The sequence below is a fragment of the Oryza sativa genome, chromosome 12 (genome assembly GCF_034140825.1).
Source record: "Oryza sativa Japonica Group chromosome 12, ASM3414082v1".
Classification (NCBI taxonomy): Eukaryota; Viridiplantae; Streptophyta; class Magnoliopsida; order Poales; family Poaceae; genus Oryza; species Oryza sativa.
The window spans coordinates 18,380,001-18,393,669 of NC_089046.1; the positions used below are offsets into that span (position 1 = coordinate 18,380,001).

General features: G+C 40.2%; 1 protein-coding gene and 1 long non-coding RNA gene across 2 annotated transcripts; both read left to right on the forward strand.

The window, feature by feature from the left end:
* Positions 1 to 1,079: 1,079 nt before the first annotated feature.
* On the forward strand, positions 1,080 to 4,507 carry LOC136354839 (uncharacterized). The gene is made up of 2 exons (XR_010738682.1): positions 1,080 to 1,348; positions 4,369 to 4,507. It is a non-coding gene; the product is annotated as an uncharacterized lncRNA (long non-coding RNA).
* A 2,735-nt stretch (positions 4,508 to 7,242) lies between these two features.
* LOC4352225 (protein NUCLEAR FUSION DEFECTIVE 4) lies at positions 7,243 to 9,279 on the forward strand. Its single transcript, XM_015765309.3, has one exon. The coding sequence runs from the start codon at positions 7,323 to 7,325 to the stop codon at positions 9,120 to 9,122; it is 1,800 nt and encodes a 599-aa protein (XP_015620795.1). The 5' UTR covers positions 7,243 to 7,322; the 3' UTR covers positions 9,123 to 9,279.
* Positions 9,280 to 13,669: the final 4,390 nt, after the last annotated feature.

A 13,669-nucleotide genomic window follows, 5' to 3' on the forward strand; every position in this document is an offset into this window, starting at 1 on the left:
TAATAGTTTACCTGACATGCTTTCTCGTTTAACCATATTTCAGGTATGAAAAGATCAATGAATTACGCCGGAGTCGAGTGCTTCACATTTGGAGATGACAACAAACTCAGAATATTCCCACCAAATTCATATAAATTTAAGCCAAAGGACCATATAATCCTAGATGAAGTTCAAGAGTGCATCTTGGATAATTTCTGGTACCAATACAATAATAAAAGGGAAGAAAAAGGGTATTTGTTATCAATATTGAATAGCCTCTCTGAATATTTTCACCTAATAAATGGGTCATTAATGCCTGCCAATGAAGATCATGAAGTAATCCAACAAAAGCCTATATATGTAGTATTTGATGGAAAGCTCCCTGGGGTCTACATTTCTTTTGAAGAAATTGTGGCTCAAAAAATAGATGCTAAATTAATGGGAGGAATATCTTGGAAGAAATATAAGGATATTGATGAAGCATTAAGCCAAGCTAGAAAAATATTAGGAATAAATTATTATCTAGAGCCTGCTGCAAAAGAATATATTCAAAAATGCAAAAAAGCTAAAGGAAAGAAGACTTCAGAAATACCCATTAAGATGACTATAAAAGAAGAAGGGTTTTTTAAAAAACCCACATACAAGGAATGCTTAACAAAAGGAGTGGATCCATTAGATGGGGAATATATTGATTGGAAGATAATAGAAAAATTTGAAGAAGCCTCCCCACAGTTAAAGAAGGAATTGAAGGAAGAAATACTTAAAGAGTTAAAACAAGAAATAGATCAGAAATTTGAGCAAATAAAAAAGGCAGTAGATGAGAAATTAGAAGTTTCTTTTTCTGATTTGGACACAATGGATCTTGGTGGCCATGGGCAACCAGATGAATAAATTAATATAAGCTAAATATGTTTTTCAATATATATTGATAATAGAATATCAACAATTTGGGCGTGGAAGAAGAATAAAAGAATGAAGAATAAAAGAAATAGAAGAAATTCAGAAGATTACTCAAGAAAGAATCTAGAAGGACACCCTATAAAGGATAAGGGGACAATATAAGGTGCGGTGAATGACATATCACTGTGAAGAATAAAACTTTCGGTGGAAAGGCCTCGACTTTAGCCAGCTCCCGTGAAGATACAGTAGCGAAGAGATAAGCAGGAGGCACAGGCGACGCCATCCCTGGCCTCTATAAAAGGAGACGTTGGCCTTCACTCCGGAGACACACAACCACGAAGACACCATTCAGAGCAAAGCTTCCAAGCGCGCTCTCACCCTCCATTCCATCTTTCTTAGTAGTAGTTCCTCTAGCCTACCTTGCATAATATATATTGAAGCAAGGAGTTGTAATATAAAGGTTTGTAAGGTGAGAAAAACTTGTTTGTATCTACCTTCGGGGTTCCCGAAAGGGAAAACCGTATGTAAGCTTATTTGCTTAATATGAAGTAATTTTCTTTAAGTTTCCCTGTTTGTTTGCTCTAGATAAGCGTTTATGCTAGGGACCCTATAGGAGAAACCTCTCGGTTGTTCTCGTTTTTAGCCTGCATCTTGCATAGGCGTCTGGAGAACCAGTATCCGTAGAGAAGTGTTCCCCTCGGGTGGAACTGCCTGGGGAGATGGTAAACGCTTAGCTAGTTCAAATATGACTAGGGATACCTGAAGTTGGTTGCTTAAATAGGCAGATAAGTGAGGCATACGGCTAGTACCGAGTAGGACTTTAAAATTTCTAAATCAAGCGCCGGCTGTTTTTGGTTTCGCCACCCTGCAAAGATCCTAAAAATTTAAAGAAAGTTTTCGAGTGAACAGTAACCTGTGAACAGTAGTGAACAGTAATTCTGTACTCATAATAGTGAATTCAGCACTAAGAATAGTAGTGAATAGTTCTAAATTAATTATAAAGTGGTATCAACATATATATATATACATACATATATATATATATATATATACATATATATATATATACATATATATATATATATATATATATATAAACCATGCAGCAACAGGGCCATGCAAATAAAAAAAAGGTCAGCTCGATCTTTAGTCGCGGTTGGTAGATGGGTCAGCCAGTCACGTGGCTGATCTATTTTTAGTCCCGGTTATTTCACCCGGGACTAAAGATAGCGATCTTTAGTTCTCGGATTGGTAGTTCCGGTTTGAAAACCAGGACTAAAGGGTGGTTACGAACCAGACTACAAACGCTTTCTCCACCGGTGCTTTCAAAACTCTTGGTAGACTGTTGTCGCTAATACTAATAATAGAAGCAATCAATTGCTGGGAGATAAGTACAGAACTAGATAATGTTGTACTCTGAGGTCTGAACGGCGGATATGGCTGCGCGTGCGGAGTGAAGAGTCACAAGGTCAGAATGATCAGCGACGTATCCGTGCATGCCCTGACAAAAAAAATTAAGCGGCACTGCGCCAAGTCAAAGCTGAGAACGCACGCCTGCTAGCTCTAGCTTACATACTCCCAAAATAAATTAACTTAAAAAAATAATTTCTAGTACATTGAATCTAAATAAAAACCTACTTAAATTTACTATACTCCTAGTATGATTTTTCTATCCAATTAGGAAATATGTTATTCTATCCTATTATTTTGGGAAAGAAGAGTACTAGTTTGATAGCTGCCTGCATTGCTTTGCATATAAACGTGGAATTGGAGTACAGTAGATTTTCTAACGAGGGAGACCTGACCGCCTGGGAGTGTGACAAACTTGGAAAATTTGGTTTCCATTCTCACCTTGCTTCGGCAACGATTACTCGCGAGAGAGCTCACAAACGACTCTGACCTTGTAATTTCGCGCGATTACGTATGGTTATCTGTGGTAACCTCGTAAGAAAACTATTTCGAATTTTAAAAATATTTTAGTTTTTCTCAACAACCTTATAGTTTTTTAGGTAACCTAGCTCACAGTTTTTGTTTTCATGGTAACCTCGTAGTTTTTCTGGTAACCGTGATACCACCGATTAGCGGAAACCATACCAAAACAGTGGAGAAAACGAGAAAACCTTAACTCTGACTCACTACTATACCTAGGTTGTGTTTAGTTCACACTAAAATTAAAAGTTTGGTTGAAATTGGAACGATGTGACGAAAAAGTTGGAAGATTGTGTGTAAGAAAGTTTTGATGTGATGAAAAAGTTGGAAGTTTGAATAATTATTTTGAAACTAAACACGGCCCTATATATGGTGTCCTTTTTTCTAGACTATCTATTTATGTTGAATTCTTAACCATAAGTCCATTCATTAACCAAGTATTTATTTATAATTCATCACGACTATCTGGGTTTTTCAAGCATTAAAAGAAAAAGCTCGTTGTACGTACAGGACGTGCATGCAACTACATCCAAGAAACGGCCCTTGTTTCGCACAGTGAACTAGTGATGTAGCTCGCTGCCACCTGAGAGAAGAGGTAAGTACTACCTCTACTATAAAAAGATTTTATTTTTAGCTATACCAATAGTCTTTTTCGACGAAGGTCAGTGCCGTGCCCACGTTATGTCTCTCGGGGTCATAGGACCCAAGTAAATTATTACTACCTCTACCCCTAAATATTTAATACCGTTGACTTTTTTAATATGTTTGACCGTTCGTCTTATTTCAAAACTTTTATAAAATATATAAAACTATATGTATATGTAAAAGTATATTTAACAATGAATCAAATAATAGGAAAAGAACTAATAGTTACTTAAATTTTTTAAATAAGACAAACGGTTAAACATGTTTAAACAAGTAAACAGCGTCAAATATTTAGAGACGAATGAAGTATATCCTAACTAAATTGTACCTTATTAACTATTATATCAAGTAACAAACTTAGATGATGATGATCAAGTAACAACTTATCATCTACTGATTCGCTACGGACGGAGATAGTAGCCATTTCTGACCGATCGACCGACGGGCGGGCGCGGGCACGCACGTACACACTACACGCATCGCTCTCGTCCCCCCGGGAGTATGGGCGCGCGCGCCTGCATCACATTGCCGCCATGCTGACATGCACCGCCGACGCCAGTCCAGCTAAGCCGCCGCCTACAATTCCTCCACCACACTTGTAGTAATATGTACACGTCGTCCTCGTTTAAAGGCCGGCCCGCCAGGAGGTCACTGTTGCTAGTCACGAACACCGCATGATATTTCTGTTCACGGACCGGTTAATTGACCGCCCGCCCTTTTAGTTACTCTTTTATCTGAATCTTTGGTACTTACCACATAGTATCTCTGTTGATCATACCAACCGTAAAAGTTACTGTCATGGATAAGCAGATAATATCAGCTGTATTTGCTAACTTTTTATTACCATTTTAAAGTTAATCTCTACAGATATTTCAGGTACACTGATTTTTATTCTCTCTCTGTCTCTTTTTTCAGGAGAGGCACCTGGATCGGAGTTTTACTGCATTCTAGTGTAGATATATGGTTTTAGTTTATTCGTAACTATATTTGTTATTTTTGTTATAAACTTGTAGAAGTGATATATTTGTGGAGTAATATATTTCGTATTAATCTATGTTGCCAATTTTTTTCATATTTTTTATAACTATTTAGGTGGCATGCACGAATGAGGGGATATCCCCTCGAGGGATGAAATCACTTTCCCTATAGATTTCATGTTTGATAAAAAAGAAAACAAGGATGATCAAATTGATTACTGATCTACTGGTACAATTATACAAAGTAGAGTAAAAACAAAGAGGGGTTGTTCACTAGCTAGGATGCATGATCAGACAAATTAAATGGATAAACATTTCTTTTTTCTCTCAGAGCGAGTCAGAGGTGATGTCTTGCTTGCTTCAGTATTTACCTAGCTAGGACGACAAATCAACCCATGGCTAAGTATATATCATGCATGCATGGGCCCTACAATATCATTTCAGCTTAAATAATTTCGATTTGTACGTTAATTTATTTGTCTCTGTCGTGAAAACCGCACTTCCCTATCGATCTAGAGCGTAATAATTTATAAACGATGGATATGTTCGTTTGGTTAATTTGTTCAATGCATGATTCAATCCGGCCACTCCCTGAAAGTGAGAGATGATAAACTAATGAAGATCCTTGACAATTCTTAGTCCAAGTTTGAAGGAGCTGAGCTAGCAAGCAAGCATGAAGACTGTCCAAGCTAATTAACGTCAAACGAAGCCAAGATATAATAAATAAGGTGTATTACATTAAGCATTAAGCAATAAAATGTGGATGGTTTTCTTGGCAGAATCAGCTCCTGGAAGATACGTACCAATTGGCAATCGCTGTCAAAGTTGACTATAACATTGCAATCGCTTCTTATATATTGCGACAATCGTTGCGTAAGGTTAATTTCATGGTAGAATCAGCAACTGTTGTAACAAATATTATCGCAATGTCAAGTGTTTTACTGATTGAAAATTAACATTGTTTTACTGAAGTAGGAGGAAGTTACCTGATCGGATTTTGGAGCCCTATACGGTCGCTCATCTTGCACCTGCTTAGAAACGGCCCTGGATCAACCCTGATGGGGTTTGATGTTATTTCTGATGGTAAAAACCCGTGAGGAAATTTATTTTCTAGTAGTGCCCTCTTGCGATATGCCAGATCGATCCAACCAAGATATATAAATGGCATCATATATATAACCCTATTTCTTATTATCATCCATCAGTCAATCTCTCAGCTCTAGCTCAGGTGTCCTACCAGAACATATATGATATTTACTTAATTAGCTGGATCATATCTTCAAACATATAAAAAAAATATCGCATGCATGGCATTCATGATAATTTTGCTGGCAGCACACCATTAATATCTCCTGTCCATATGATCGATCTGTGTCGTTCATCGATATCATGCATGTAGTACCAATCACGTAATATCCCCAAAGTCAACAAAAATCAAGCTGCGATCTGTTAGGATGATGAGATCCACATATATTAGAGCAAGTGAATAGTACAGCCAACTACTAGCTCCAAATCATTTATAGCCAATGTAATAGCTAATTCATACAATAGTTGCTTACTATACTATTAATACTTGGTCCTACCTATCATACATACATTACGTCTTGGAGTCCGTACTGCAGCTGGCTACAGATCTGTAACCCACTACTCTTCTCTCTCTTCCTTTATCTATTTAAAATATGTTTATAGCTGGTTTATAGCCTGCTATTATACCTGCTCTTAGACAAAAACCCATGGAATCCTCCGAGCTTAAACTAGATCAATTAATTAGCCCTAAAGAATCTCCGTGATACGTTATCTATAAATTCCCCAATTGTTGGAGCGTGCAACTGCCGCTGCCTAACTAATTAAACTGCCATTATACATGCTTAAGACGTACCAATTGACACTATTAAAGCTACTAATGCATGCTTAGCTGCACATTTGCTAAACAATTCCACTCACATGTCCCTCGAGAAGGCAATATATTTGGAGTTCTTTATCAGTTAGTCAATGCAGAAGTCCAGGAGTGGCACTAGCATGGCCCAAAAAGTCTACTATACCGTCTAAAGATCCACTTGCAAAGATTTTCCAAGCTTGTAGCTGTCCCAGATCTGCAATCTATTATTAATTATATATGTATATATATGATAATTATTCAGTTGCATTTTATCGCATGTACACACAGGCACACACAGCTAGCTAGTTAACTAGTCGTATGCAAGAGCGGTACACACGTTATTACTAGCTAAAGTTTTTCAAATAATGCATAACAATGTTTTACACATCTCTGACCTTTTGTACCATTTATACTATACAGTTTTTTTAAAAAAAACTACTCATATTATATTGCATGTACACACAAAATTAGAGCGCCATTGTTTTGCTTACCCGATAGCTTATTAGCAAATAAAAGATCATTTATGAGTAAAACTTTTATATACATGTCCTTAACGACTTAAAACCAAATATTGTAAAATAAACTACAATGAAAAAATCAAATTCAAAACTAAGCTCTAAAATTTAAAATTTTAGTTTATAAGAATAAGTATAAGAAAAAAAATGAGGTTGTTAGTCAACTAGTCGTACAATAGCACATATGTACGTCATTGTATGTTTTTTTTTAATAACCGAAAAGTGTTTTACACCTTCAACCTCTATACATTTTACACGGAGTCTTTCGGAGGTCCTCATAAGAGTAGGATATACGTGTGTGCGTGTTAATAGGGATGAGTGCACGCGCGTTTGCGTTTGTACAGTGTTTTTTTAAAAATTACACGGTACAGTAGAAAACGTTCTATTAAGTAGCTAACTAGCTCAGCTCACACACTTCGTCTCCACTATACTACCTAGCTAGTCTACCTCCATTGGTGCCTAGCTAGCTAGCTAGGCTAAGGAGGGAGAGGGTTCGAGATGGCCATGGCCGGCGGCGAGCCGACGCTGATGCCGGTGTCGGCGATGTGCACGCCGGCGTTCGTGGCGCGGGTGGTGCGGAGCCGGTGGTTCGTGGTGTTCGCGTCGATGGTGGTGATGGCGGCGTCGGGGTCCACCTACATCTTCGCGCTCTACTCCAAGGAGCTCCGCTCCACGCTGGGCTACAACCAGCAGACGCTCAACACCCTCAGCTTCTTCAAGGACCTCGGCACCAACGTCGGCGTCGTCTCCGGCCTCGTCCAGCAGGTGGCCCCCACCTGGGCGGTGCTCCTCATCGGCGCCGCCATGAACCTCGCCGGTTACCTCATGGTCTACCTCGCCCTGGACCGCCGCACGGCGGCGCCGCCGGTGTGGCTCATGTGCGTGTACATCTGCGTTGGCGCCAACGCGCTCACCTTCTCCAACACCGGCGCGCTCGTCTCCTGCGTCAAGAACTTCCCGGAGAGCCGCGGCATCGTCATCGGCTTGCTCAAGGGCTTCGTGGGGCTCAGCGGCGCCATCTACACGCAGCTCTACCTCGCCATCTATGGCGACGACGCCAAGTCGCTGGTGCTGCTCATCGCGTGGCTCCCCGCCGCCGTGTACATCTTCTTCGTGCACACCATCCGCGTGCTGCCGTACCGGCGGCGGGGCGACGGCGAGGAGCTCGACAGCAAGCCCTTCTTCTGCTTCCTCTACATCTCCATCGCGCTCGCCGCCTACCTGCTCGTCATGATCGTCGTGCAGAAGCAGGTCCGCGGCTTCTCCCACGCGGCGTACGTCGTCGGCGCCGCCGCGCTCCTCCTCATCCTCTTCCTCCCGCTCGCCGTCGTCGTCAAGGAGGAGCGCAAGAACGCGTCCCACCTCGAGCGCGCCCTCCAGCAGCCGCCGTCGATCGCCGTCGAGCACCCCACGCCCACGAAAGAAGCCGACGGCGAGCCGGCGACGTCGTGCGTGGGGAGGATGTTCAGGCCGCCGGAGTTGGGGGAGGACTACAGCATCATGCAGGCGCTGGTGAGCGTGGAGATGGCCGTGCTGTTCGTTGTGTCGGTGTTTGGCATCGGCGGGACGCTGACGGCGATCGACAACATGGCGCAGATCGGGCAGTCGCTGGGCTACCCGGCGAAGAGCATCAACACGTTCGTGTCGCTCATCAGCATCTGGAACTACGCCGGCCGCGTCGGCGCCGGCTACCTGTCGGAGATGCTCCTCGCCCGGTACAGGTTCCCGCGGCCGCTGGCGCTCACCGCCGTGCTCCTCGCCTCCTGCGTCGGCCACCTCCTCATCGCGTTCGGCGTCCCGGGCTCGCTCTACGCCGCCTCCGTCATCATCGGCTTCTGCTTCGGCGCGCAGTGGCCGCTGCTGTTCGCCATCATCTCCGAGGTGTTCGGCCTCAAGTACTACTCCACGCTCTTCAACTTCGGCTCCGCCGCGAGCCCCATCGGCGCCTACGTGCTCAACGTGCGGGTGGCGGGGCGGATGTACGACGCCGAGGCGGCCAGGCAGCACGGCGGCGTCGCCGTCGCCGGCGACAAGATCTGCAAGGGGGTGATGTGCTTCAAGCGCTCCTTCCTCATCATCACCGGCGTCACCTTCGCCGGCGCGCTCGTCTCGCTGCTGCTCGTGTGGAGGACGAGGAGCTTCTACAAGGGGGATATCTACGCCAGGTTCAAGGTGGCGCCGGCGACGGCCGCGACGTCGGCGGCGGCGGCGGCGGAGGCGAGCTCGCCGGAGGTGGAGGAGAAGAAGGGCACTGAGAAGAACAAGAAAGACGGAGTTCATGAACACGTGTCTAACTGAAGATGATGGATGACTAATTAACCTATATATTTTTCAGTTGTTTTGAACGATAATTAGTGGGAAGATGAAACAGTTTGTGTATTATTACTGGTGAATCTGTGTACTTCCGTGTTAAAATGTGATGAGGTAAATTCGCATGGCTCGGATAGTTTTCAAATTTTCCTTTGAATTTATAGGTTGGAGTTCATCACTGTGGTACAGTCAAACGAACTGCAACTGAGAGATCATCAGATTCTGAAACAAACTTGCTAGTCAAGGCCGCCTCTCCCAGCGCAGATCATTGATGCTGCTGGTTCAAAATTCATATTCAAATTAATCACAAAAAGTAATTCATATTCAAATTTGAAGTAGGTTCTCTGGATTAGCATTTGAGATAGTGTGTGATGAGGTAGTCGATGGCAAAGTTAATCAGTATATACTCTGGAAATGTGATATTCTGTTCACATTTCATACTGCAATCTTTCAGGCTTTTCGCCCCACCTATTCTTCACTTGATATTCAGAAACATTTCATACTGCAAACTTTCAGGCTTTTCACCTATTCTTCACTTGATATTCAGAAATTGCAGAACATTTGGTATTCAGGAAACGCGAAATATTTTAGCATTCAAACAAGAGGACCTTTGCGCTCCCTTCGATCTGAACTCGAGTTTCTGTCATCTGAAGCTGTCACTTCGGTCTAATCTTTCAGTGTTGATCATGTTTCATGATAAGGGTAGGAACTTAAGATTTCATCGAAAAATAGAGTTTCAACAAGAAAAGTGGATAACTGAGAACAGTACCCTAAAATGACATGAGCATCAAAATTATCCAATTAAGTATGAGTAAGACACAAATTGAAGTTCAGGAAGAAGAAAATGACAAGTAAACACTTTCTTCGAATGCGCAACCTGATCAAGAGGTTATGTGTGCCTAGACAAAAGTAGCAGAGCTTTATGAATGCCTCACAAGAGAAGGCCATCATTCTCAACTTCCCAATAGCTCAGAAAATCTGGACCAAAGATGAGTAATGATGATGAAGAAATTACCCTACTTAATTGGCAAATGCAGAACCAATCATTAACTAAGCGTACCAAATTGATTTACTAACCCAAGTTGAGTACTCTTATTAAATAGAAGAGCATGTTGTCATGACAACAACCCGTTCTTTTCTCCAACAAGAGTTGGATGAAGATAAAGATTTTCGTGTTACGTTTTTTAAACTGCTAAACGGTGCGTTTCGTGCGAAAACTTTATATATTAAAGTTGCTCTAAAATATTGTATTAATCTATTTTTCAAGTTTATAATAATTAAAACTCAATCAATCATACATTAATACCATCTCGTTTTATATAAAAAACTTCATCTTCAGGAGAAAAGAACACCGCCATAATCTGGATAAGCAGAAGCTTTAAGATAAACAAATCAAGATACAAAACATCACATTGTGTGCATATATAATCTGAGCTCAGATATTAAGATAGAACAGTTGATTTACTGACCCAAGAATAAAGGGACCTTGCCATGCATGCTGTGATGAGGCAGTGGATGGCAAAGTTAATCAGTATATACTCTAGAAATGTGATGTTCTGTTCTCATTTCATACTGCAAACTTTCAGGCTTTTCTCCCCACCTATTCTTCACTTGATATTCAGGAATTGCAGAACATTTGGTATTCAGGAAACACGAAAGATTTGAGCATTCAAACAAGGGGACCTTTCCGCTACCTCCGATCTGAACTCGAGTTTCTTTCATCTGAAGCTGTCACTTTGGTCTAATCTTTCATTGTTCATCATGTTTCATGATAAGAGTAGGACAGAAGATTTCATCCAAAAATAGAGTTTCGACAAGAGAAGTGGTACTCTAAAAGGACATGAGCAATTGAGCATCAATACTGGCTGCAATTAAGAATAACAAAGTGACAACAAAATGTGATTTTCTTTGAATGTCAGCCTGATCAAAAGGGTTAATATATGCCTAAACAGAAAGGGCAGAGCTTTATGAATGCCTCACCAGAAAAGGCCATCATTCTCAACTTCCCAATAGCTCGGAAAATCAGGACCAAAGATGAGTAATGATGATGAAGAAATTACCCTATTCAATTGGCAACTGCAGAACAAGTTCATCGAATAAGCGTATCAAATTGATTTGCTACCCCAAGTTGAGTTCTCTTATTAAATAGCAGAGCATGTTGCCATGACAACAGCATAATCTGAATATGCAGCAGTTTTAAGATAAACAAATTAAAACACCAAACACCACATTGTCTGAATACATAATCTGAGCTCAGATATTCAGATAGCACAGTTGATTTACTAACCCAAGTATAAAGAGACCTACTGTCTTAGGTGGTGTTCTTTTCTCCTAAAGATAAAGATGAAGATGAAGATTAAGTTTTTTATACAAAACGAGGTGGTATTAACATATGATTGATTGAGTTTTAATTATTATAAACTTGGAAAATAGATTAATATGATATTTTAGAGAAACTTTCATATAGAAAGTTTTTGCACGAAACGCACCGTTTAGCAGTTTAAAAAGCATGCCACAAAAATCTTAATTTTCATCTAGAGAAAAGAACATGACCTTACTCTAAACCTTAGGCATGTATAAAGGGACCTACTTTCTTACTCTGCAACTTCCCAACAAATTTAGATTAAATCATGTCTGGTTATATTTGACTGTTAATCTCCTTGCAGTATTCTCGTGCAGGAGAAAGGTAACAACATTCTTTTATTACCTATTAAATTATGCTAACAAAAATAATAAATTTGGCTGTGAATATTCATATACTGAATATAGTTTAATTTATTACTTTTGTTATAACTTATAGAAGTCGAATTTAGACATACCGGTAGTAATATAATATATATTAATCTATCTTATCATTTTTTTAAAAAAATTGTAATTATTTAATTAACATGCAATAAACGAGTATACATCCACCTATGTGATTAAAAAAGTTTCCCCTGATGGATGACTAATTGACCCATACTTTTTCAGTTGATTTGAGCAAAATTTAGAGGTAATTAGAGGGAAGATGAAAAAGTCTGTGTATTATTTACTGGTGAATCTGTGTAATTCTGTGTGAAATGTGATGAGGTAAATTCGCATGGCTAAGACAGTTTTCAGTCTGGGAATTCTCGTTCGAGTTCATCAAACGAACTATGACTGAGATCATCAGATTCTGAAACAAATTTGGCAGTCAAGGTTGTCGCCTCTCCCAACGCAGATCACTGATGCGGCTGGTTAAAATTCATATTCAAATTGATCACAAAATAATAATTCAGATGCAAATTTGAAGTAGGTTCTCTGGAGTAGCATTTGAGATCTGGTGCTTGCCTCTGCTTGGTGTGATGAGGCATGTGATGGCAAAGTTAATCAGTATATACGGAAATGATGTTCTGTTCTCATTTCATACTGCAACGTTTTCAGGCTTATAGCCTCAGCTAGTCTTCACTTCATACTCATGAATTGCAGAAGGTTTGAGTAATCAGAAATTGCAAAAGATTTGAGGATTCAAACAAACCTTTGCGGTTTACGCTCCTTTGGTCTGAACTCGAGTTCCTGTCGTCTGAAGCTGTCACTTCTCTTTCAGTGTTGAGCATGATTCATGATAAGGGTAGGAAGACAAGATTTCGTCGAAAATAAAGTTTCGACAAGAAAAAATAGTAACTAAAAACAGTACCCTGATAAGACATGAGCGCCAAAGCTGTCCAATTAAGTGTAGGACAAATTGAAGTTAGAACAAAGTGACAACTAAATGTGATTTTCTTCGAATGTGCAACTTGTTCAAAAGAGTTATATATGCCTAAACAAAAATAGCAGAGCTTGACGAATGCCTCAAAAGAAAAGGCCATCATTCTCAATTTCCCAGTAGCTCAGGAAATCAGGACCAAAGATGAGTAATGATGATGAAGAGATTACCCTTCTTAATTGGCAAAAGCAGAACTAATTCATTAACTAAGCGTATCAAATTGATTTACTAACCCAAGTTGAGTTCTCTTATTAAATAGCAGAACTAATTCATTAACTAAGGCCCTGTTTAGTTCCAAAGTTTTTTTCCAAACTTCCAACTTTCCATCACATCAAACCTTTCATACACACAACTTTTCTATCACATCGTACCAATTTCAACCAAACTTCCAAACTTCAGTGTGAACTAAACACAGCCTAAGCATATCAAATTGATTTACTAACCCAAGTTGAGTTCTCTTATTAAATAGCAGTCCATGTTGCCATGACAATAACATAATCTGAATATGCAGCAGTTTTAAGATAAACAAATCAAAATACAACACATCACATTGAATACATAATCTGAGCTCAGGTATTCAGATATCACAATTGATTTACCAACCCAAGTAGAGTCGAGAATTTCGAGTTCCACCTGAACCATAGGCAAGTATAAAGGTATCTATTGTCTTACTTCACAACTTCCCAACAAATTTTGATTAAATCATGTCAGATTATATTTGACTGTAAATCTCCACGCGGTATTCTTGTGCAGGAGAAAGATACAAACATTCTTTTAGTACCTATAAAATTACGCACATTAGCACACATGG